General features: G+C 47.2%; 1 protein-coding gene across 2 annotated transcripts in view; it reads right to left on the reverse strand.

Moving 5' to 3' along the window:
* Positions 1 to 1,677: 1,677 nt before the first annotated feature.
* Positions 1,678 to 25,787, reverse strand: part of NALCN (sodium leak channel, non-selective) — a 300,944-nt gene continuing 276,834 nt past the window's right edge. For both annotated transcript variants that reach the window (XM_061435322.1, XM_061435321.1), the window contains 10 exons: positions 22,986 to 23,054; positions 21,476 to 21,624; positions 20,545 to 20,638; positions 18,361 to 18,493; positions 17,571 to 17,686; positions 15,246 to 15,403; positions 11,255 to 11,405; positions 6,974 to 7,123; positions 5,199 to 5,316; positions 1,678 to 3,520 (listed from right to left, as the gene is read on the reverse strand). In XM_061435322.1, the coding sequence (XP_061291306.1) occupies positions 3,327 to 3,520; positions 5,199 to 5,316; positions 6,974 to 7,123; positions 11,255 to 11,405; positions 15,246 to 15,403; positions 17,571 to 17,686; positions 18,361 to 18,493; positions 20,545 to 20,638; positions 21,476 to 21,624; positions 22,986 to 23,054 (1,332 nt within the window). In that variant the 3' untranslated portion in view covers positions 1,678 to 3,326. The remainder of the gene's footprint in view (positions 3,521 to 5,198; positions 5,317 to 6,973; positions 7,124 to 11,254; positions 11,406 to 15,245; positions 15,404 to 17,570; positions 17,687 to 18,360; positions 18,494 to 20,544; positions 20,639 to 21,475; positions 21,625 to 22,985; positions 23,055 to 25,787) is intronic.

Here is a 25,787-nt window from a genome sequence, read left to right on the forward strand (position 1 = left end):
ATTGTTGCGCAACCAATCTCACATTATTATGCAAAACTGAAACTATATCCACTGAATGGCAGGTCCCCTTCCCCCAGCCCCTGGCAACCATCGTTCTACTGTTACTATGAATTTTAGTACTCTTGATACCTCTTATAAATGGAATCAGTATTTGTCTTTACGTGGCAGGCTTATTTCACTTAGTATAATGTCCTCAAGGTTCATCCGTGCAGAATTTCCTTACTTTTTAAGTAAGCTCTCTCTTGTCTTCTTATAAGGACACCAGTCATACTGGATTAAGGGCTCACCCTACTCTGGAATGACCTCACCATAACTTAACTCCTTGCATCTGTAAAGACCCTGTTTCCAAAAGGTCACATCCGCAGGGACCAGGAGCTAGAATTCCAACACATCTTTTTTTTTGGGGGGGGGGCGGTGGGCAGAGGGGTGACACAATTCAGTCCATAACAAGGGAGAGATGGGGACACATGAGTGAGGTTCTCACCTTCACCTGAATTTCAACTAGGGCTGCCTTACTTTGCCAGCTTAACACTTGGGGATCCTTCGAAGGACTTGGAGGAAGGGTGCCATTGGTGGCAGCGTACTGAAAAGCCCCTGAGTGCGGTGTGTGCCACTTCCTACAGAGAGACAAACATATCTTTCAGCTGGCCTAGAAACGGCTTTATTCTTAAGGCTTTAGAGTCCAGTTTCTCTTCTGCATACCCAATCCTATTCGGCATGAGCTGGGCACAGACGGCCAGTCCCCACTGATGGCTGTTGTGGTTGACCCACCACTGAGGTTAGAGTGAATAGCCTCAGTCTGGCCATTCTCTCCATCCTCCTTCCGAGTCCCCTGAATCACCATATGTGCGATGCATGGGTGGTCTGGCCCCTGGGGGTCCCTGCGTCAAGCATTCTGTCCCTGACACTTTCTGATACCCCCAGAACCCACAGCGTCCCTTAATTAGAGGCAGTGGGTGGCATGATGGCAGGATTAATGTCAGTGCCTGGCCTCCCTCAGGACCAGGGGACACCGTGGTCCACGTTTTCCCATCTGCATAACCGGCCTGTTTATAAATTGATGAAAAATCTCAAAGCAGGGTGGGGCATGTTATCTTCTGGCTTACTGTCCACACTGCTGGCTTCAGGAAGAGGCTGGCTCTGAGTTCCATGGGGGGTCATGTAGCTGTTTCCCTTCACTGCAAATGGAGGGTGCTATAGCTTTAAGTGTATTGCTATTCTGCCCTCACTGCAGAATGAACAACAATGATGTTCTGCTGAGCATCAGTTACAAACATTGTAGGAAAGGCTCAGCCGTTTTGGACGAAGAGGCTGTATCACTCAAGCGTAATGAGCCAACAGGAGAAACACGTTGTTTGCATGCGGCGCTATCACAGACCCGTGCCCTGGCCGCCTGAGTTCCTTTTCTGCTCTGTTGTGAATTTGGAAGGTACAGGGTGTTCGTTCAGCCTTACAAGCACTAATGTGAAAGGAACATTCTGGCTTAGGGATTCAGCTGAAATGAATACCAGGGACAGTGCTTTTGCCAACTAATTATCGACAGAATATTCAGAATTTGCAAAATGCCAGCTCCTTGGCGGCCCCACCTCAAAGCCCCGAGCCAAGCCCTGAGCCTACCCTCCCCACAAGCCCACACACAAGAAAAGGGTTTAGAGATGATCATCAACTCGGAGCAAATTCTTTTACAAATCCAATATTTATTTTCTTATGTACAAAAAGGAAACTCCAAGTGAACATAAAAACGAAATAAAATCCTTTTGGCTGCACTGACTTTAATTGTCCATTATCTTGTCACAATTAATCATAGAAACGCTGTATGGACTGTCACCACCATGTCACATTTGTTACACAGAAGGAATGTGATATTTGGCGAGTTTAAGAATGTTACATAGAGAGAAACAGAAAGAGGTCACACAGAACCTGGGGACTGGGGTGGTGGTCAAAGGATTCTGAGATCATCACTCTACTGAAGTCATCTAAACAGCAAATCTCCAATCCCAAATAGTGTAGTCACAGGTCCCGGCGCACCTCCACTTGGCTGACACGACGTAAGAGAACCAAGGTTCCGTCCAGAGGACGTGGAGCGCTGATGTGTGACACAAATACAGCTCAGCTGTCAGACACCTAAACTGTGAGCTGAGAGCAAGCTTTCAGACAGTACCATTATTTCTACAGGAGAATCTGGTAGCAAGGGCATCATTAAAAAAAATTTTTTTTTTTCACTTGGCTCCATCGGGTCTTAGTTGCAATGCACAAGCATGTGGGATCTTAGATTCCCAGGGATCAAACCCACGTCCCCTGCACTGCAAGCCGGATTCTTAACCTTCTGACCACCAAGGAAGTTTCAGCAAGGCCATCATTTTGAATTGAACACGGCAATGGTGTGTTGCGGCCAACTTATAATGTCTTTGCTGATTTATGGCCAAAGGGACCAACCTTGGGTAACAGATGAAGCCAAGGATAACATCACACATGTGAAGATTTTTAAATTAAGCGGAATCATGTAGTTTTACTTTTTTTTTTTTTTTTGGCTAAACTGTGATTAAAGGGCTTTTAAAGAAACTCAACATCCTCATGTAACCATGCTCCCCCTGAGTGATCTATGTACAGCTTTGTTTTAAATTAGTCAGCTCTTCAGGCCAATTCTTTGCTTGATACCTGTACACAGAGTTCTCTTGGGAGCAGGCCACAGTTCCACTGAGTGACCGGGGACAGACACTGACTTGTTCTGATCTCTAAATAGCTTGTGCAGATTTTAAAAAATAACATGAGAAAAAGAACAGACTTTTTAAAATTCAGAATCTGTAGTTTGTAAAACTACTATCATTTTAGCATGAGCTCGGTGCTGACCTTTGCAGATCAATCATAAATAATAAATTCTCCCAGGAAAGTATTTCTAGAAGAAGTGGGAAAAACACAAACTAAAAACTATACCTCCTGTACCATGAATATCAGCTGTTTTGGGCTAAGCACTCTTTGAGGGGGTGGTGATAACGCATAGGAGTATACATGAATATATACCTTAGTTTACATAGACAGTGTGGAATTTTGAATGATCTACATCTGGCATTAGTATAGTGTCTAATATAATGGATACTGTCATCGTGCTGATTCTCCTGAATTTGTGGCAATAACTCATCACAAATACAGCTTTGATGGACCCAATTTTATGCTTTCCCATGGCAGGATCCAGAAATTAGTTCTAAAAAATCTTGTTACAAGTTAGCCTTAAATTATACATGAATTACGGATCGCTCACTGGACAATGAAAGCACACATCAGAAGTCAGTTTTGGCCAGTGGACTTTCATCCACGCTGGCTTCCACCTAAATGTCCAGAAGGTCATCTCCGCTTTCATCACTCTCCACGGTCAGCTGCCGGGTCCACCACTTCTTAACCTCAGAGCCACAGGAAGCGGTGTCCGTCATGGGGTTCATTTTGCACACGACAGATTTCATTGTGGTCCGCCCTCCAAACCTTAAGTTGACCGAAGACACCGAGTGGCTTATTGGTTTTGGTGCTGTGGAATCAATAAAAGCCCCGTGAGGACCATGGTGTGGTTCCCCATTCCCCTGCCCCCAACCCTGGCCCCATCGCGAGCTATTCCTGAAACACCCTGATGGTCCCATCAGTCATGCCTTCCACGAGCAAGTCCCATCCACAGATGTCATGTATGAAACCTTTCCAAGCACTGGATTCTGCATATTCATAAGGGGGCTTCCCAGGCGGTGCTAGCGGTAGAGAACCCGTCTGCCATGCAGGAGACATAAGAGATGCGGGTTCCATCCTTGGGTGGGGAAGATCCCCTGGAGGAGGGCATGGCAACCCACTCCAGTATTCTTGCCTGGTGAATCCCAAGGACAGAGGAGCCTGGCAGGCTACAGTCCATGGCATCGCAAAGAGTCGGATGTGATTTAACAACTAAACAACAACAACAAGAGGAAAGACTCCCCTCTCTGCTGTTAGGAGGCATTGGACAAGTGTAAGAAGCCCCCACGTCCCTGTGGGCTCAATTATCCACAGAGAAAGCACTGAACTGGGAAGATCACTGCTCTCCCTCTCACTCTGCGTGCCCCGAATGGGATCATCCTGGTTTTCCATGCCGCTCTCGAAGAAAACTCCCTCACTGAATCAGTAAAACGTGGAAAATAATAGGGTTGTGAGGATCAAATGAAGGAGCAGATGGGAGGCAGTTAGGATAGCGATTGGCGTACAGTAAGTACTGAAACATATTCTACTGCACTAAATAAGTTTTCTTGCTCCTTCTTTGAGAACCCTATGTTTTCTGAGTGACATGGACCCACCTACGCCCTCTTAGAGTAAACGAATGTTACCGAAGTTAGGGGATGTCTGGAATGTGCACTGGCAGCCTGTGGTGATAATCTCTTGATCTTTCTATGTTGCGGTTATAATAGCTTTGTTAGTAGGGGCTGCTGAGACTTCCTTGGTGGTCCAGTGGTTAAGAATCTGCCTTCCAATGCAGGAGATGAGGGTTCGATCCCTGACCTGGGAGATAAGATCCCACAGGCCACAGGGCAACTAAGCCCGTGTGCCACAACTAGAGAAGCTTACGCACTGCAAGGAAGACCCAGCTCAGCTTAATAAATAAATAAATAAAATGATTAAAAAAAAATAGGAGCTGCCTTCTCTATTAGCTGAAAACAAGGGCTAACATTGTTCTACTTAGAGAAGCCATTTTGAGGAAAATGTTTCTGATGAGGGAAGTACATTTTTCATCATTTCACTGTCTATATATTCTTTTTTGTTGTTTTTGGCCGCACTGCATGACTTTCTGGGATCTTACTTTCAAACTAGGGATCGAACCCAGGCCCCCTACAATGAAACTTGAAATCCTAGCCACTGGAACACCAGGGAAGTCGCTATAAATAACTTTAGATGCGGACCTGAATTTTGAAATTCAAGACCCCAAACACACCATCAGCACTGATACCCTTCAGACCCTGATGCTGGGAAAGACTGAGGGCATGAGGAAAAGGGGACGACACAGGATGAGATGGTTGGATGGCATCACTGACTCAATGGACATGAGTTTGAACAAACTCCAGGAGACGGTGAAGGATAGGGAAGCCTGGCATGCTGCAGTCCATTGGGGTCGCAAAGAGTCAGACACGACTGAGTGACTGAACGATAACCTTTCGGATGAGCCAACTGCTGGAGAAAGGACTTACTATACGTACCAGAGGGCAGGCGCCACTGCCCAAACTTCCTCTGGGGCTTCCCGGCCTCGGCCGCGTCCTGGCGACCCCCTCCCCGGTCCGAGAGGGTGGGGCTCAGGAGTTGCTGCTGGCTGCTCGACTGTAGGGATGGGGGTTGGGGGAGAGTCAGGCGGTTATCGCTCACCACGTGGTCTCCTCCACCCTCCTCTGTGCGCTGGCTTGGCCCCTCATTTCAGTTTAAGAAACGAAGAAAGCCCCATAGGAAAGTCAAGTGGGAAAAAACAGTATGGACCCATTGTGTCCACCAGGAGGACTGGAAGGGTGAACAACGGGCAAAAGAGTCAAGGAAAATTTGACAAAGTCACCACTGCACATGGTGAGGGTGAAAAGCTGACTTTACAGGTGGCCCCTTTTCTTGGGCATCCTTCCTGGATTCCTCCACATTCACAGCCCCATGCCCCTCACTCCTGGGGGCACTGCCATGCACCAGGACAGCAGGGAAGGGCTTCCAGGAAGAATTGGGAGCAGCAGGGATGGCCTGCTTTGGGGGCAGCCCATGCTTGCCAACCTGGGGGTCAGCGCCTAGAGTTTCCAGATGAATCCTCAGCAGATGAAGCTCTGGGATGAGCCCCAGAGGAGAACGAGACTTCCATCAACTAAGACTGAGGTCAAGGAGAAGTGCTCGGATCTCCTCCACGCATCTCACCCAGTCTCTGCTTTACCAGCATCTTTTCCTTCCCTATCAGTACTGGGGTCCTCACCTCTCCTCCGCGTTCCCTCTTGAGTTTTTTAACCCCAAACCAGAGTGCTTGGCCAGCATCACCTCCCTGCTTTGCCAGCCCCACACTGCTGGCCACTCTCGAGGCAGACAGGTGGCAGGGCCACTGTAGATGCCCCGCGTTGTCCCCTGTGTTGACCGTCCTAGGCCAAGTCTCAGTGACCCATGATGCCTACTGGCTGGGGGTCGGGGGGAGCCAATGACATGTGAATCCACCCAAAACAGGGCTGTGGCGCAATAGGCCCCTCGGCAGATCCTGCTCAGCCACGGAGCCCCAGGCTTCAGTGTCTGTCGCCGGCCCTGACTGTGTCACTACACATCAGGACGCTGGACCAGCTCCACTTGTTTCACATTGAAAGCCTCACAAGGCCCGGGCCTCCTGCCAGCTGCTTCTCACTCACACGCTCTCCAGGAGGCTGGTGACGCTGAGCTGTTTTATGGATGTGCAGATGGAGGCTGGAAATGAAGCTAGGCTGAGCCCCAGTACACAGAAGGTCCTTAAGCTAAGCCTCCCCGATTTCCATATGCTCTTCTGATGCCCAACAAAAGGAGGACTAATCCTCGATGAGTCTGTTTAAGGAGGCTGAAGGCCAACTGCAAACCTTTTGCTCACTTGACTGCAAGTTTCTAGGACTTGGTGAGGAGGAGAAAAATTTGAGGGCAGAACTAGGCAAACCATATTCTCCTAAGTCACGGGCCATGGCTGGACTCAAACCCTTACAGACATGATGTTAACTCTTTAGACAAATATCAACAGGATTATTAAGTTTAGAGCGTTCCTGTTGTTTTTTATTTTTTGGTATCCATACAAATCAGAATCTTTTGAAATAAGTGCCACAGATTCAGGGGTGACAAGGACATAAACATAAACTGGATCAACATGTTTCAGTTGCTGTTGCTGTTTTTTATCAACTTAACTTCCTGTTAGAAATAGCATCACTTGTGTGAGACGACTACGTGAACGGCAGCAGCTCCTGTTTCGTGAACTCCGTGGGTGACAGACACCCCCTGCCCATACCTCGGGTTGCACACTGTTGTCCTGACTGTTGGTCTTCAGGTCTTCGCTGGGCTGCGTGGTCTCGATGCTGGGCGGGTTGAGGATCCGCTTCAACTCCTGCTGTTGGCTCTGCTTCAGGCTGATGATGATGCTACAGGACTGCTGCTGTTTCTATGGAGACAGGATCCTTCTTTCAGGAATGGGAAAGTCAGCCCAATATCCCCTGCCCCCACCATTCAAGTCTTCCTCTCTCCTCTCTCCAAAGGACCTGCCTGCAGGGTGACCACTTGAAAGAAAAATAGAAAGAAAGAAGGAAAGAAAGAAAGGGAAGTCGCTCAGTCATGTCCAACTCTTTGTGACCCCATGGGCTGTAGCCTACCTACCAGGCTCCTCTGTCCATGGCATTTTCCAGGCAAGAGTACTGCAGTGGGTTGCCATTTCCTTCTCCAGGGGATCTTCTGGACCCCCATATCGAACCCGGGTCTCCCACATTGCAGGCAGACGCTTTACCATCTGAGCCACCAGGGAAGCCTGGTGACCACTTAAGAGCTTCCAAATAAGGGGTTTTCCCTGATGGGTATCAGACAGCTTTAGAGGAGGGCTTGGAGTGTTCATTTGCATAACAATCCTTATGTTCACTGATACTACCATGTAAGTTTTATTTTAAACAGAATTGTTTTTCCTTCTCTCTAAACAAGTTTTAATTGAAATATAGTCAATTTATAATATCATCTAAGTTTCAGGTGTACAGCCCAGCCATATCCCTGGTGGCTCAGATGGTAAAGAATCTGCCTGCAATGCGGGAGAGGTGGGTTTGATTCCTGGGTCAGGAAGATCCCCTAGAGGAGAAAACGGCAACCCACTCCAGTATTCTTGCCTGGGAAATCCCAAGGACAGAGGAGCCTGGATGGCTACAGTCCATGGGGTCACAAAGAGTAGGACACACTAAAGCGACTTAGCACGTAGCAGCATACACACACACATACACACTCTCTTTTTCAGGTATTTGCCCCTTATACGTTATTACACAATATTGAATACAGTTCCCTATCAGATCAGATCAGATCAGATCAGTCGCCCAGCCGTGTCCGACTTTTTGCGACCCCATGAATCGCAGCACGCCAGGCCTCCCTGTCCATCACCAACTCCCGGAGTTCACTGAGACTCATGTCCATCGAGTCAGTGATGCCATCCAGCCATCTCATCCTTTGTCGTCCCCTTCTCCTCCTGCCCCCAATCCCTCCCAGCATCAGAGTCTTTCCAATGAGTCAACCCTTCGAATGAGGTGGCCGAAGTACTGGAGTTTCAGCTTTAGCATCATTCCTTCTAAAGAAATCCCAGGGCTGATCTCCTTCAGAATGGACTGGTTGGATCTCCTTGCAGTCCAAGGGGCTCTCAAGAGTCTTCTCCAACACCACAGTTCAAAAGAATCAATTCTTCGGTGCTCAGCCTTCTTCACAGTCCAACTCTCACATCCATACATGACCACAGGAAAAACCATAGCCTTGACTAGACGAACCTTTGTTGGCAAAGTAATGTCTCTGCTTTTGAATATGCTATCTAGGTTGGTCATAACTTTCCTTCCAAGGAGTAAGCGTCTTTTAATTTCATGGCTGCAATCACCATCTGCAGTGATTTTGGAGTCCAGAAAAATAAAGTCTGACACTGTTTCCACTGTTTCCCCATCTATTTGCCATGAAGTGATGGGACCGGATGCCATGATCTTCGTTTTCTGAATGTTGAGCTTTAAGCCAACTTTTTCACTCTCCACTTTCACTTTCATCAAGAGGCTTTTGAGTTCCTCTTCACTTTCTGCCATAAGGGTGGTGTCATCTGCATATCTGAGGTTATTGTTATTTCTCCCAGCAATCTTGATTCCAGCTTGTGTTTCTTCCAGTCCAGCGTTTCTCATGATGTACTCTGCATATAAGTTAAATAAACAGGGTGACAATATACAGCCTTGATGAACTCCTTTTCCTATTTGGAACCAGTCTGTTGTTCCATGTCCAGTTCTAACTGTTGCTTCCTGACCTGCATACAAATTTCTCAAGAGGCAGATCAGGTGGTCTGGTATTCCCATCTCTCTCAGAATTTTCCACAGTTTATTGTGATCCACACAGTCAAAGTCTTTGGCATAGTCAATAAAGCAGAAATAGATGCTTTTTTGGAACTCTCTTGCTTTTTCCATGATCCAGTGGATGTTGGCAATTTGATCTCTGGTTCCTCTGCCTTTTCTAAAACCAGCTTGAACATCAGGAAGTTCACGGTTCACATATTGCTGAAGCCTGGCTTGGAGAATTTTGAGCATTACTTTACTAGCATGTGAGATGAGTGCAATTGTGCGGTAGTTTGAGCATTCTTTGGCATTGCCTTTCTTTGGGATTGGAATGAAAACTGACCTTTTCCAGTCCTGTGGCCACTGCTGAGTTTTCCAAATTTGCTGGCATATTGAGTGCAGCACTTTCACAGCATCATCTTTCAGGATTTGGAATAGTTCAACTGGAATTCCATCACCTCCACTAGCTTTGTTCGTAGTGATGCTTTCTAAGGCCCACTTGACTTCACATTCCAGGATGTCTGGCTCTAGGTCAGTGATCACACCATCGTGATTATCTGGGTTGTGAAGATCTTTTTGTACAGTTCTGTGTACTCTTGCCATCTCTTCTTAATATCTTCTGCTTCTGTTAGGTCCATACCATTTCTGTCCTTTATCAAGCCCATCTTTGTATAAGAGGATTTATAGATCATTAACATGAGTTTCTATTTTTTTCCCCTTCTTTTCTTATTCTATGCTCACTAAGCCAACGTAGCTCGCTCCTTTCCTCTAAGTTGTAAGAAGCAGGACACCTGGGCGGTTGAGAGAAACCCTTGCTGTGTTCTAGTTGCTCTGGTTGCAGCGGGCCAACCTGTCCTGGCACACATTGAGGCCAGGACGGTCTGGGAGACAGTCAGCAATGCCTGTGCCCTAACAGGGTCTGCGGGGGGCAGACGTGATCCCTGACTTAGCAGGGCTGATGGGGTGTGGGGTGGGGAACACTGAGCGGACTTAGAAGTGTGGGGGGGGGGCGTCTGTCACAGCTGCCTTGCTATACGAGGCTGGACTGGTCCATTTCTCTGGGGACCTTTTCTCCTCCAATAGATACACTTTGCAGTTGATGTTCTTAGAAATAAGATAGAAATTTGTTCTGTATAAATGTTTACTGGTTCATTTGATTTTTTCCACCCCCTGTGTGTGAAAGTGAAAGTGAAGTCACTCAGTCATGTCTGACTCTTTGCGACCCCATGGACTGGTAGCCTGCCAGGCTCCTCCATCCATGGGATTTTCCAGGCAAAAGTACTGGAGTGGGTTGCCATTTCCAAGCACAGGTCAAAAGACCAAATAGAAGAGCTGACTGCAAACACACTCAACACAGTATACATTCATTAATTTATGAATTAGAGAATCTTAAAGCTTATAGTTCAGGAAGCAGATCATAACTTTTGGGGAGAGGTGGTCTTTAACTAAAGATCAAACAACACTGTCAACAATACATTGGGCTTTTTAGGGGCAATTTAAAAGTAGCTTTGTCAATTCAATTGCCGTTCAGACACGTAGAGATTGTCGGCATTGTGAACACCTGCGTTTCGTAAAAGGCAATCGTAAATATTTTAATATCCATAAACTGCTTTTTAAATATTCATCCTGTGTTATAAAGATGTGATTCAATGGAAACCTCTTACGGACTCTGCTCAAGAGGGGATGGCTGACTCTGGGCCAGAACTAGGGTTTCAATCACTGTGAATGGATCCGGGTGACCTGGTTGAAGGTCCATAAGGTGATCACAGAAGGATCTAATCCAGGTACTGTGGGAGCCCTTTCCTTTGGACACTCTGCCTCCCTCCTCCCTTCCTCCTCCCCCTCCTCTTTCCAAAGTTCTTTCCTTTGAATCCTCCCCCTCCTCCCCTGGCCCCTCCTCCCCTGACCCCTCCTCCCCTTCTTCCTTCTCCTACCCCAACTCCTCCTCCCCTTCTTTCTGCTCCTCTTGTTCCCCCTCCCCTCTCCCCTCCTCCTCCCTTCCCCCCTCCCCTCCCCCTCCTCTTTCCAAAGTTCTTTCCTTTGAATCCTCCCTCTCCTCTCCTCCCCCTCCTCCTCCCCTCCCCCTCTTTCTCTCCCAACCCCTCCTTCTCCCCCTCCTCCTCCCCCAACCTCTCCTCCCCTCTGTGCCCCCTCCTCCCCTTCTTTCGCCTCCTCTTCCTCCCCCCTCCTGGCTGCCTCCTCCTCCAAGAGGAGGAGGTGAAGGCCCACAGGTCTGGCTCACTCACGGCTCGGATGCGCTTCAGGCACTTCTTCAGCCACATGCGGATGGTCTGCTTGGCCACCTCCTCCTCGATGGTGTACTCCAACTGCTCCCTGGCCAGCAGCTCTTCCAGCTGCAAACTTTTGCGGATGTCCACAGACCGGTAGGAGAGCATGCTGGGCGGGGGGGCATAGTGGTGAGCTCTGATGACCCTGGGGGCCAGGCTTGTGGCCATCACAGAAGCCAGAGAGGACGCAACTCCATCCAGCCCATTTAAGTTTCGGACGCCACCCCTGACCATCTGATTGTGTCACCTCCCTGTCTCCACCGTCATCTATCAGCCAGGGAGAGTCATGGACCTCCCTTTCCATAGGATGAAGTGCGCTGCTATCTGCAAGGTGCTTACCACACCATCAGCATTCGTTAAACGAAAGATCCAGGCTAGGCTATGACCTTCATTATCAGCTGCTTAAGAGTCTGGAACTTCCCCTGTAGAAGGAAGACTGTTTTTGCTATACTTTCTTCACATTCAGGTCAATTTGGTGATGGTCCTTGTGCTTAAAGTAGATGCTTGCTGGTTATCCATTTTAAATAAAGCATTATGTACTTGTCCATTCCAAACTCCCTAATGGTATGCAGCAGCCTGGATGGGAGGGGAGTCTGGGGGAGAAGGGATACACATGGATATGCCCGAGTCCCTTTGCTGTTCACCTGAAACTATCACACCATTGTTAACTGGCTACACTTCAATATAAAACAAAAAGTTTAATAGAAAAAAAGTCATGTTTATATACAGAAAAATTTGGTGAGGGTCAATATGCTTGGCTGTGGGTCACATATCCCGTTCCCCTGGCCCTCACCGTTTCCCTCTCAGTTGATCTCATGTGCTGCCCTAGATCTTCCTCATTTGTTATATTTTAAAACATCTATTTTTATTTACTTATTTGACCGTGCCTGGTCTTAGGTGCAGCACTTGGGATCTTCCATCTTGGTCATGGCATGTGGGATCTTTAGTTTCGGCGTGAAGTGAAGTGAAAGTCACTCAGTTGTGTCTGACTCTTTTCGACCCCATGGACTACTGGAGTGGGTAGCCTTTCCCTTCTCCAGGGGATCTTCTCAGCCCAGGGATCGAACCCAGGTCTCCCACATTGCAGGCAGACTCTTCACCAGCTGAGCCACCAGGGAAGGCCAAGAATACTGGAGTGGGTAGCCTGTCCCTTCTCTAGCGGATTTTCCCAACCCAGGAATCGAACCAGGGTCTCCTGCACTGCAAGCGGATTCTTTACCAACTGAGCTACGAGGGAATCCCAGCATGGAAACTCTTAACTGCAGCATTGAGGGGCTAGTTCCCCAACCAGGAACCAAACCCGCACACCCCCAATCCCCGCAAGGAGTCTTGCCACTGGGCCACCAGGGAAGTCCCTTCCTCATTCATTTCAGATGGGCTCAAAGCCAGGGTGCAGTGTTCACTCCCATTCGGCCCTTAGCGCCATAGGCCCAAACAATGGCTGATGACAGAGACTCAGCCGACGTGCTGTGTGGAGGCAGCTGGGCAACGAGGCGGTGCCCAGGCTGAGGGGCTCGCAGCCAAAGTGGGATACAGTGCCCTCTGGCAGTTGGTGCTGTCCTGCGTAGTCACAGCCCCCAGCTGTGAGCTCACATCCATCTACACAGTCCAGATCACAGCCTGCCGGTGCCTGAGGGGCCCTCCCCATTCAGCCTTGGTATCAGTTCCATGACCTACTCTCGATCCCTAAGCCTCTTCCCACCACTGGGGAAGAACATGCTCTCCCCTGCCTTGTCAAGAATCTCATCATTGTGGACCACTTGCGATCACATCCAGGGTGAGAAGGATAAGGAGGAGCAAGGGATGCCTCCATCAGCTTCATCCGGGCCCATCTGATCAGACACACAACGTCATCCAAAGAGGCTGGATGCTGATTAGTGGGGACAGTGATGTGCCTATCCACCTCACTTTCAGCCTGAAACTGTCACTATGAGGAATATAAGGTGACATTCTGAGAGAGGGGGCACTCTTTGCTCTCGTCTGTGTTTTCTGCCTCATCTTGTCCTGCCTTTTCGCTTGCTCCCAGAAGTGAAGAGAGGGAGGTAGAATCAATAACTTGAGACAACTTCTCCCAGATCCTTCCTCTGTTCTGGTCATTTTTCAGATTCCAGTTACAACGTATTTCTGGACGCATGGATGCTCCTGAAATTTGTGACTCAATACCCAGCACTTAATTGGCTGGGTATTTGCAACACGATGAACATAGCTACTGGTGGTAGAGGGTTTTCTTGACTTTTTCTGGGGCATGGATCCTTTGGCAGTGCAGCTGACGCGAGGTATTTCTTAGCATCAGGTTTTGAATGCATTACGAAATCTACATTACACAGGAAACGGATTATATAGAAATTGAGTCCTTAGATTTCTTTGAAAAGGTGGTGATACAGTAAAATAAGAACTTCTCTACTATTATATTGAATAGTAACATCTAGCTGAGGTGAAATGACTACTAATGTCTCAGAACTGGGAAGCATAACAGGTATTTTAAGATATTAGACATGCAGTAATGTCTGAGATTTTTACTGGTGACAAAGATACAGCTACTCTACTGTTAACACTACTGTGGTTTGTCGCCTGCCTTCATCACTGAAGGAGATGCTGCACTGCAGCCAATGACTAGTGAAAATAAAGATGGAACTGTTTCTCTTTCCAAGACCACGGACCTCTGAAGTTTATCCACTGACTCCCATTTAAGAAGCTGTTGAGATGAATTGTTTTCCCTCAACAAAAGGTATGCTGGAGTCCTCACTCTGGGCCCTCAGAGTGTGATCTTATTTGGGAACAGGTCACTGCAGATTGGGCTTCCCTGGTGGCTCAGACAGTAAAGAATCTGCCTGCAACGCAGGAGACCCAGGGTTGATCCCTGGGTCGGGAAGATCCCCTGGAGGACAGCATGGCAACCCACTCTAGCACTCTTTCCTAGAGAATCCCAAGGACAGAGGAGCTGGTGAACTGCAGTTCATGGGGTCCTAAAGAGTCAGACACGACTGAAGCACCTGAGCATGCACTCGCAGGCTCTGCAGATGTAATCAGTCAGGAGGAGATCGTGCTGGAGTAGGGTGGGTCCTTAACACGATATGATCTGGTGTCCTTACAAAAGGGGACACCTGGACAGACACACAGACACACACACGGAGCACGTCCTGTGAAGATGAAGGCAGAGATCAGGGTGATGCTTCCACAAGCCAAGAAGCACCAACGATGACCAGCAAACCACCAGCAGCCCCGGGCAAGACCTGGATCCCATCCTCCTCCAGCCTCAGAGAGAACCCCGTCTGCTGACTCCTGGAATTCACTTCCAGCCTCTAGACAATCCACTTGACTGCTTAGACTGCTCAGAGAGTGGGAGTTTGTTAAAGCAATCCTAGCAAGAAGGCAATGGCACCCCACTCCAGTACTCTTGCCTGGAGAATCCCATGGATAGAGGAGCCTGGTGGGCTGCAGTCCATGGGGTCGCTGAGGGTCGGGCACGACTGAGCGACGTCACTTTCACTTTTCACTTTCATGCATTGGAGAAGGAAATGGCAACCCACTCCAGTGATCTTGCCTGGAGAGTCCCAGGGACGGGGGAGCCTGGTGGGCTGCTCTCTATGGGGTCACATAGAGTCGGACACGACTGAAGTGACGCAGCAGCGGCAGCAAATAATGCAGAAGCTGCTCAGAGAGAAGAAAGGGCTGAGCCTCCGTCTGCCCTTTTGTCCTATCTGGGGTCCTCAGGAAATGTCTGGAAATGGGGTGTGTCAACCAAGCAGGGGCATGTGTGTCTGGGTGGGCCAGGCCAACTCTGGTCAGACCCGCAGGTGAGAAGACTGATCGGACTGTAGCCCCAGCTTGGCCCCAGGAACTGAGCAGGTTCCCAGCCCTCTGGATGTCTTCCTTCCTGCAGCCGCCCCTGCAGCTGAGACTCAGAGCTGGGAACCGACCCCCCAAGCCCCCTGCCCCCACCCCGTACCTGAGCACGTCGTGGAAGGTGACGTCACCGCCGTTGTGCAGCCGCTCCATCTCGTAGCACATGTGCTTGAACAGAAGCTTGTCCTTGTCCAGGTCCACCTCCAGCCTGCCTCGCAGCAGCCGCAGCAGGAACTTCACGCGGAAGGTTGGGATCACCCCCTGGCGACAGAGCATGTTGATGGTTGTCAAGTCTCGTCGGACTCTCTGTGACCCCATGGACTGTAGCCTGCCTGGCTCCTCTGTCCATGGGATTCTCTAGGCAAGAAGACTGGAGTAGGTTGCCATTTCCTCCTGCAGGGGATCTTCCCGACCTCCAGGGGATCGAACCCTCATCTCCCGCATTGGCAGGCGGGTTCTTTACCACTGAGCCACTGAGGAAGCCGGGTAACAGAGCACTGTCATTTTTGCTTGGCATTCTGTTTTCACAGCCAAAGAGCCCACAGCTAGTCCTCAGAAGCTGCCATAAACCAGCAGAGCAAGGAAGCTGCTGGGCTCTGGAGGCAGGGTGGGTCTGCACACTCGGAGGAGACCGGGATGAAGAGCTGGCTCCTGGGAGCTTCTGCGGGGACTTCTCTGGTTCTGGGGGTGGAAGGGGGGCAGGTAGGGACATCCCCGCCACAGCGGGACAGCCCAGGAGCCAGGAGGGGCAGAGGTCACCCTCCATCTCCCCTAGCACGGCTCCCACTTTACGGTCTCTCCCTGGTGCCTGTCGCATGGACTCAGCCTGTGCCCATATTTGTCTAACATGTGAGCCGAGAGGAGAGTGATGCACTGAGTAGAGGACACGGGGCCCATGTGGGCATGATCGTCCTCTTCACTTAGTCCAGATGCTGGGCATGGCTAATTATGGATTCTGAGTTGCTCTTCTGCCGAAAGACCACTCCTTTCCGGGTCCTCTCCAGCAAGAGGGCAATCCCATCCAGGAAGACCGGCTCCCAGCAGATCCAGACTCCGAACCCCTAACACGGGTCACTCCCTTCGGGGCAACAAAACCTGCAGTGCCAGCCTGGCTCTGACTTTGAATGGAGGAACTGGGAGAGAGGTAGGGAGGCTGGCAGCCCGAGAATTCCTGCCAGTTACTGATGTCCACATGTGTGAGCAGTGTGCCGACATGCGTGTGTGTCCACGGAGGGCAGGTCCCTGCATGCGGCAGTGATGGAGAGCTCAGCAGATCAGGTGAGATGGAGAGGGGGCCAGACACCTGCTCAGCCAGGTCACTGTCTTGGAAGGAACCCCGCAGACCAGTGCCTGGGGCGGTGGGGGCACCAGGGGGAGAGAGAGCACAGGCCCTGGGGAAAGCCATGCGCTGCTCTGCAGACCCCAGCTCTGGTCCAGGAAACCCCCTCCGCTCTGCTTCTGGCTCCTTGGCCTCTGTGTCTGCAGTCAATTCTTCCAGAAACCCTTTCCAGATCTTCCCCGAGGTCTGCCCGTGGCTGAACTTCTCTCGTTCCTCAGATGTTAAGTCAAATAACACCTGCTCAGCCAGGCCTTCACGACCACCCTACTAAAACATCTGCCGCCAACTCCAGCCACTCTACCATGTCACATCTTCTTCAAAGTGTTTATAGTTTCTTGAAATAAAAATAATCTTTACAATCATTACTGTCTCACTTTTTATAGTTTGTCTCCCTGTAGGCTCTGTGAGCACAGGAACCTTGCCATCTTGTTCACAGGCACATCCCTGGTGCCTAAAACTGTGCCTGAGGGTTTGCGAGGATGAAGGAGGAAGAGGAGGAAGGGGAGGAAGGAGGGGGATGGGTAGGAGGTGAGGAAGGAAGAAGCGGGGAGAAGAGGGAGAGGGGGTCGGGGGGTTAGGGAGGGGCGGGGGAGGGGAGGGGGCAAGAGCAGCTGCTGCTCTAACTCTAGGAAATCTTGGATAAGATTTATGATGAAAACATCCAAATGGTAAAGTCCAAAATGGCAACTTTCAGAAACCACTTAAATAACTCCTTTGCACTTCTAATCAGAATTGCTGTTTGAATCTGCCTTACAGATCACTATGGTGATGTAAACCTCACCCCATCCTGCCCTGAGCCCAGGTTGGCCTCTTTAGAGCTCCCTTAGTTTCTTCTCCTTGCTGACCTTCTGAATGTCGGAAGGAGAGGACACTTACGGTTGGAAAGAACAGGACGGGGAGCTCTTTTGTCCCTCTCCCCTCCTAGCATATCCTTCTAAATTGTCAATGACAGCTTTCTGCAATTCAGCAATGGCTGTTCAATCCAAATTCAATACATGTCAACTGTCAACCACAAAACCACTGAAAAGTTTGCAATAAGGCAGTAAGTGTCTTTGGGGTAGGGCATGAGATAATAATCGATTCTCTCACCTCTCTTTTATCATCCACCATGTTCCATATGATTTGAAAGTGGCGAAGATCATTGTAACTTAAAAGCTGGTCTTCCTCAGTGGAATAAAACAAGGAGAAATTCTCCACAATTATGGCTAAAGAAAAAAAAGAAAAGCAAAGAAAAATGAGGATGTTAGGCAATTATGCTAATCTGTCATTTTTCCCAAAAAGTAAAACATCGATTATAAATAATGAATTTTATCACCTACATTATAAGCCAAATTTTTAAAGGGCTTTTAGTACGGTTTCCAAGTTGGCATGTTTTACACTTGAATCAGACTATTCATCCAGCTCCTGCCTTTCCAAAACACGAGGGTCATGAGCATAAACATGCATTCTGTGTCTATAGCTGCTCACACCAGCTGGCTTCAACTCTTTGTTGAGAGTTCCAGGGCACTTTTTAAAAGTCAGATTGAGTTCTGGTGGCCCCACAGCTGGGTGGACAACGTATATCTTTTGAAAACATAATTGTGATGTTTCAAGGTGGCAAAGGTAGCCTTTTCTGATATTTGTTCAACTGAACCCATGAGAAGAGCTTTTGAAATTAATGGACATAATAAATAGGACAACTCTTGAAATTGCAATCAACTGTCATTTATGTGCCTTCCAAAGGTCTTTTCAGTTTCTGGACCATGAGGCAACAATTTATAATTAATGCCATAAAACACCCACCCCAAGCAACCCGCGATAATTACTTGGAAATTGTACATAATTATCTAACAACCTGAGTTTAAAGAGATTGAGAAAATATTCAACGAGCATCACTTACCTACAAGCAGATTTAGCATGATGTAGGCAATGATGACATAAAATGAACAGAAATACATAAGTGCCCCGGCATAATTTCCACAGTCTGTTGCCCAGTATGTAAATTCATCGGGAGTACAAAAGGGGGGCTGGACCTGTGGGGCCATGGCAGGGAAGAGGGGGGGGCCAGGGTGAGAACAGAAGAGAATATAAATTCCCCTTATCTAACTGTAATTGTGAACATATTCCTAACAATATAAAATTTAATTAACTTCAAAGTGATCTCTCAGAGCCCCATACACTGGGTACACCATCTGCGGTCAAAATCAAAAAGAATATTTCATTTATGCCATGCTTTTGGTCTTGCAGAATCCCAAGTTCATTGCCATTTGAGAAGCACAACAAAAATGAAGTCGTTTCTCCCAAGAGACGGTTTCTGCCACCTCCACTAGCTCCAAAGAGCCAGCAGTCGTTGTGATGCAAAACGCAGAAAGTCAGATAAAAAGGCATTTTAAAAAATTCTCCGAGTTCAGTAATGGCTTAAGATTTAGGAAGATTCGAGCTACACAGCAAATTCACATTCAGATTATGTACGAAAAAGCCGGAATCCTAATACTTGGAGCATCACTATGAGACGTCATTAAATGGCACAAGATTTCGGGTTATCAAAAGCCTTCTTTTTTTTTTTTTTTTGATGTGGACCCTTTTTAAAGTCTTTATTGACTCTGTTACAATATTGCTTCTGTTTTATGTTTCAGGTTTTTTTTTTGGCCTCAGGGCCTGTGGGATCTTAGCTCCCTGACCAGGGATCAAATCCGAACCTCCTGCACCAGAAGGCGAAGTCCCCACTGGGCCACCAGGGGAATCCCTAAGCTTGCCCAGTCTCCACTGGCCCAGTAAAACTCACACCCTCTGAGAAACTTCCAGGTTTCTTTCGGTCAGAGAGACCTAGGTCTTTCTTCTACGTTTCCACGGCCTTCTGCTTGTTTATTTTTTTTATCTAGAATTTAATCAATTCTGCCTTGTATTATTTTTGCTTTGGTACATTCTCACTCATACATAAAGTTCCCGAGCTCCTCCTCTGTGCCTGGTTTATCCCCAGGCCCCTCCCCTCCTCCCTGCTGCTGACAGTCTAGAGTCCTGCGGTCCACCTAGTAGCCGCCAACTCCACATCAGTGACAGTCAAAGTGTTAGTCGCTCAGTCGAGCTGGACTCTTTTGTGACCCCATGGACTGTAGCCCTCAGGGCTCCTGGGTCCAAGGGATTCTCCAGGCAAGAATACTAGACGGGGTTGCCATTTTTTCCTTCAGGCTATCTCCCCGACCCCGGGATCGAACTTGGGTCTCCCGCATTGAGAGGCAGATTCTTTACCATCTGAGCCACCAGGGAAGCCCACTCCATGGGGCTATCTAATTTCAAAGTTATGTTCATTAACAGTCAATACAATTAAAATACGATTGAAAATTCACTTCCTCAGTTGCACCAATCGCACCTCGGGGGCTCAATAACCACACAGGAGTGGTGGCCACTGAACCGCCATGTTTGCAGAAATTCTTTTTTCAGTTGGTCTGGAGGGTGAGAGGGAGATGAAATGAACCAATCAAGCTGATAACTCACTACAGTTGTGCAACACACAGCCAAGAAGAAATACAGAACACCTGGAGAACACAGAATGCAGTCTTAGTGTTGGGCAGGGTTCCTGAAGGAACTGGCTTTGAACTGAGACCTGAGGATGGTGAAGACTTAGCCCCTAGAAGCGAGGATACCTGGGGAAGAGTATGGCTCGGAACCCCTGATATAAGCTGCTCGAGAATGCCTTGGACTCGCTGAAGCCCTAGCACCTAGTACAGGGGCCAACACAAAAACAGGGGTCTAGTGAGTATCTGTTGAAGAAATTAAATCAAAGAATCGGAACTCTCCTCTTTGAACTTGACTGCCAGAATGTCAAAGACGGAGGGACAGAACAATGCTCAAACGACACAAATTTGTTGAATGGAACTACAATAGCTTGAGTTGGGTTCACTGGATATCTTTCTTGTATGTGTATATACTGTAATTTAAGAGGATGCAGCTTTATGGATTAAAGAGCCAGGATATGTGTTTTGTATACAGTCTTGACACTACAAGAATGATGGTGCCATTACATCACCAAGGAGTTTCATCTGCTTCTAAGTCTAGGCTTTCTTAGTAATGAAGAGACATTTACCATACAGTCGTGCATGATCTTATTCCAATCTTCTCCTGTGACAATTCGGAACAGTACAGTAATAGCTTTGCCAGCTGAAGAAAAGTTTGCATGCCTAATTTGAGGAAAAGCAAACAAACAATGTGAGTGATATGGTTTGTCAGGAAGTAGGAAGGGTTGTCACCATCAAAACAGGTGGATTTTGGAGCAAATTTGGTTGCTAAGCTACCATTTCCAAAGGTTACAGCCTCTTATTTGTTTGTTATTTACACTTGCCTCCAATTAGAGCTATCTCAATAGCTCAACCCTAGCACAGCGCCAACAATTTATTGCCATTCATCTTGAATGACTGGGAAAGCAAGCGTTGACAATTAAAACTGATTCCTTCTTTTACAAGGATTATGCTATAAAAGATGTAACCACCATGTATCAAATAAGTAGTCTCTGCAACATGATACATTTAATTTTTTTTCTGTTAGGACTTCAGAAAAAATACTCTGATACAGTTCCACGAAATTTAAGACAATCTTTGAAAAATGCTTTTCATGTATAATTATCATTTGTGGGTTCTAAATTACAATGCTTGTCTTAAAAAAAGGAAAAATCCCAGAGCCATCTCAAAATTGTTTAATTAAAAAAAATAATATATCACTTCTGGCAGTATGTAATAGAAAAATTTCTGGAATTTACCAGGCATTAGACGTGGTTATTTCTGCATGGGGATGGAATTATGAGTTCTTTTTGTTTTCTTTTATTTCTGAATTTTCTAAAGTTTCTAAAGTAAGCATGCATACTGTTTTCAATGAGAAAAACATTATTTAAAATTTGGTCATTTTACTTTAATTTTCAAATAATTGCTTCCCTATCTTTGTTTAAAACATGTACATATTTACTCATGATTTCATTACTAAAAAAGTTTACTATTTGAATACAAAGATAAATATACACCAACCTGTTAATGTTTTCTCCATATTTCACAGTACCAAATAAGACAACCCCAGCGAAAGCATAACACAGCAGCAATAGGAACATGCCCACTATGATAAAGAAGCTTTTATACATGCTGACAACCACCGTCAGGAGAAGCATCTTCAGTGTTACCTGAATGCAGAGGAAGGATTTGAAGATGGGGTGGGGAAGGAGAGAAAAAGAGAGAGATACAGGGAATATTCAATTCACAAGCCATCTTGGGAAGGACATACCATTTAAGCAGTCTGACACAAAAGTGATTTACAAGGATATCATTTGAAAGTTGCTTGCTCAGTGGTAAAGAAACCGGGAAGATCCCCTGGAGAAGGAAACCCACTCCAGTATTCTTGCCTGGGAAATCCCATGGAGAGAGGGGCCTGGTGGGCCACAGTCCATGGGGTTGCAAAGAGTCAGACACAACTCAGCAACTGAACAACAACATTTGGAAGTTGCTTGCTATTTGGTATTAAATTTGAATATTATTAAAATCATTTGACATAAAGAAATTCTACTTGTATCTCAAACTTCAGCCTCTTTTGCCAAATTAATGAAAGTTCCACCCCAATATTTTTAGCCTCCCATTTTTCTCTTCTCTTGCTCACTGATTCTCTGTGATGCCTTCTGTATATTTTTGGCTGAAAGCAAGTAGACTCAGGATTCTTATACAAATAGACATTCACAAAAACAAAACCTGAACAATGGAAAATACCAAATAACCATCAAATACAAAATATATTGATTATGTGGAAATATGGACTATATATGAGATAAAGTGAGTAACAAAAAAAGGAAACCGTGCCTTAAACATGAAAAATACACATGTAATGTGTTGAGCATTAACAAGGATATCAAGAAATGTGGAATCACAGGATCATGAATGTTTGTTGAAGATTCTCCTTCTTTGCACTGAAAATGACTTGTGTGTGTGTGTGCTAAGTCACTTCAGTCATGTCTGACTCTTTGTGACGCTATGGGCTGTAGCCCACTAGGCTCCTCTGTCCGTGGGATTCTTCAGGCAAGAATACTGGAATGGGTTGCCATACCCTCCTCCCGGGGATCTTCCTGACCCAGTGATTGAACCCGCATCTCTCATGTCTCCTGCATGGGCAAGTGTGTTCTTCACCACCAGCCCCATCTGGAAAGAACCACCCCCTGCCCAGACGACTTACCTCTATGAAAAATAAAAACAATAAAAATAAGCATTGAGAAAGACCATTAGTTTTTGCTTTCATGCTTGATATGTTATCTTTAAATGATGACTGAGTTCACTTAGCAAATGAGAAGAATCAATAAAACAACACAAATGTCAGGAAACATATCACAAGATAACTAAGCAACCGATTCATTTCATTATTTGCTCATTTTGACTTATGGTGTCTAGGAATTTGTTAGCTGCAGCCCTAGAGACCCAGAAGGGCAGCCACAGCCAGCTAGTCATTCTCCTTCCTTTGGTGTACATGTGACCTTTGACAGCATCTTCACAAGGTACTCACATGCTTCCCGCAGATGGAGAAAAACCGGAAGACAATCACACACGCTCCCATCATGTAGGTGTACGCGTTCTGCAATTTAAATGGAGAGCCCCTTGTAATTTGCACGAAAGATCTTGTTACAGTCCCATCTTTCATTTTAAGCCTTCTGTGAAGTCTACTGAATAATGAGCTTAATAAAATGTGAAAATTCCTCTTAAGAAATTTATCTTAAAAAGGTGCTGAAAAGGTCACCGCCAAAACTCATGAATAAGTATTAGCTATAAAATCAAACCTTAAATGGAACTTTCATCTCTGTGTCGCTCAGCTGAACTCTGTATTTTAAAACTTACTTTACATATTGATAAAATAGTGACCAGATCCTTGCAGGGGCGGGAAGTCCCTAGGATAACAATGCAACAGGAAGAAGTCGAGGGAGACAGCAGATAAAGGGATCCCGGCTTCTTCTTCCAACCAGATGGGGTGCTGATGCAGAAAGAGACTGTGCGGTCAGCTCCAGCTTCCTTCTCTGTGAAGGTCTCCTCTGGAGCCCAGCCGGCCGCATCCATGTTAGTCTACGCTGATTTCAGAGAAGTCCCCTCCCTCTCAGAAACACACCCAGCTCTTCCTTCAAGCATGTGATTAGCAGCAAGAGATGAGTCTGTGTGGTCCATGATGAAGAGAGCTTCATCTGAGAACAAAGCCCACCAGCTACAACCTCAGTGACAACGGTGGCATTAAGCTGATGTCAAAGCTTGATTATTCCCCAGGGAACTTTGCTTAGTCAAATGACGCCCATCACAGGTGGGTCCCCGGCAAGGGAAGCTCCTTGGTGAGGGGCAAGGAAATGAAATTGAAGCTCCAATACTTTGGCCACTTGATGCAACAGTCAACTCATTAGAAAAGACCCTGATGCTGGGAAAGACTGAAGGCAGAAGGAGAAGAGGGTGACAGAGGATGAGACGGTTGGATGGATCGCTGATGTGATGGACGTGAACTTCAAGAAACTCTGAGAGATGGTGAGGGACAGGGAAGCCTGGCGAGCTGCAGTCCATGGGGTCACAGAGTCGGACATGACTTGGCAACTGAACAACATCAACAACAAGGAAATGAATGAGTCTGCACAGGAGCATCTTGGGATGGGAACAAGGACTGCACCTTCCTTCACAACAGTCTGCTGCAGAACAGAACGGAGAAGGAACGTTCTTCAAGGACCACAGGTTCTCAGAGAAGGGCAGGAGCAGTCAGGCAGAAGGGTGAGCTGGTCTTGCAGGTATGAGATATTCTCTTTGGGGACATCCAGAATTAGGACGCTTACTCACCGTCCTGCTTGGACTGAGTAGCTTCTGGCTACAATTTGTCTGGAGAAAGGGACAAGCATGGACTTTGCTGCTCCTTCTTGCTGTGTGAGCCCAAAGCCTAGTGTAGATACCTTCTTTCTTTGCATTCTGGAAGGGATGACACCCCACGCTCCCAGGATGAGGACCCAATCCTTTACCTGAACTACAAGGTCCGAGAGGTCTGACACATTTTTTTTTCATTTTATTTTTTTCAAACTAGCTTTATTTATTAGAGTATAATTGTTTTACAATGTTGCATTAGTTTCTGATGTAAATAACCTTAATCAGCTATATGTATACATACATCCCCTCCCTCGTGGGTACCCCTCCCTCTCCCCCATGCCATCCCTCTAGGGCACCACAGAGCGCCACGCTGAGATCCCTGTGCTCCTCTCCCCCCTGCCATCCCTCTAGGGCACCACAGAGCGCCACGCTGAGATCCCTGTGTTCCTCTCCCCCATGCCATCCCTCTAGGGCATCACAGAGTGCCACGCTGAACTCCCTGTGCTCCTCTCCCCCATGCCATCCCTCTAGGGCACCGCAGAGCACCACGCTGAGCTCCCTGTGCTGTGCAGTAGCTTCCCAGCAGCTGTGTCACACGTGGTAGTGGATTTATGTCAGTGCTTCTCTATCAGTTCATCCCCCTCTCCCTTTCCCACCTTGTGTCCATAGATCCGTTCTCTGTGTGTCTACTCCTGCCCTGAAAGGAGGTTCATCAGTACCATCTGTCTAAATTTCATATATATCAGTCCAGTCCAGTCGCTCAGTCATGTCCAACTCTTTGTGACCCCACGGACTGCAGCAGGCAGGCCTCCCTGTCCATCACCAACTCCCAGAGTTCACTCAAACTCATGCCCATTGAATCAGTGATGCCATCCAACCATATCATCTTCTGTCATCCCCTTCTCCTCCTGCCCTCAATCTTTCCCAGCATCAGGGTCTTTTCAAATGAGTCAGTTCTTTGCATCAGGTGGCCAAAGTATTGGAGTTTCAGCTTTAGCATCAGTCCTTCAAGTGAACACCCAGGGCTGATCTCCTTTAGGATGGACTGGTTGGATCTCCTTGCAGTCCAAGGGACTCTCAAGAGTCTTCTCCAACACCACAGTTCAAAAGCATCAATTCTTCGGCCCTCAGCTTTCTTTATAGTCCAACTCTTACATCCATACATGACCACTGGAAAAACCATAGCCTTGACTGGATGGACCTTTGTTGGCAAAGTAATGTCTCTTCTTTTTAATATGCTGTCTAGGTTGGCCATAACTTTCACACACACACACACACACACACACACACACACACACACATATATATGTGTATATGTGTATATATATATATATATATATATATATATATATATATGACCAGTAGCATTTGATGAATACAGGTCCGAAGTTCCAGGCTGTGAGGTTCTTGACAGCGGTACGGTCTTTGTCTTGCCCATGACATTCTTCTCGATTCCTGGCATAGTGACTTGCAGCTCTTTAAC

The sequence above is a fragment of the Bos javanicus genome, chromosome 12 (assembly GCF_032452875.1).
Source record: "Bos javanicus breed banteng chromosome 12, ARS-OSU_banteng_1.0, whole genome shotgun sequence".
Taxonomy (NCBI): Eukaryota; Metazoa; Chordata; class Mammalia; order Artiodactyla; family Bovidae; genus Bos; species Bos javanicus.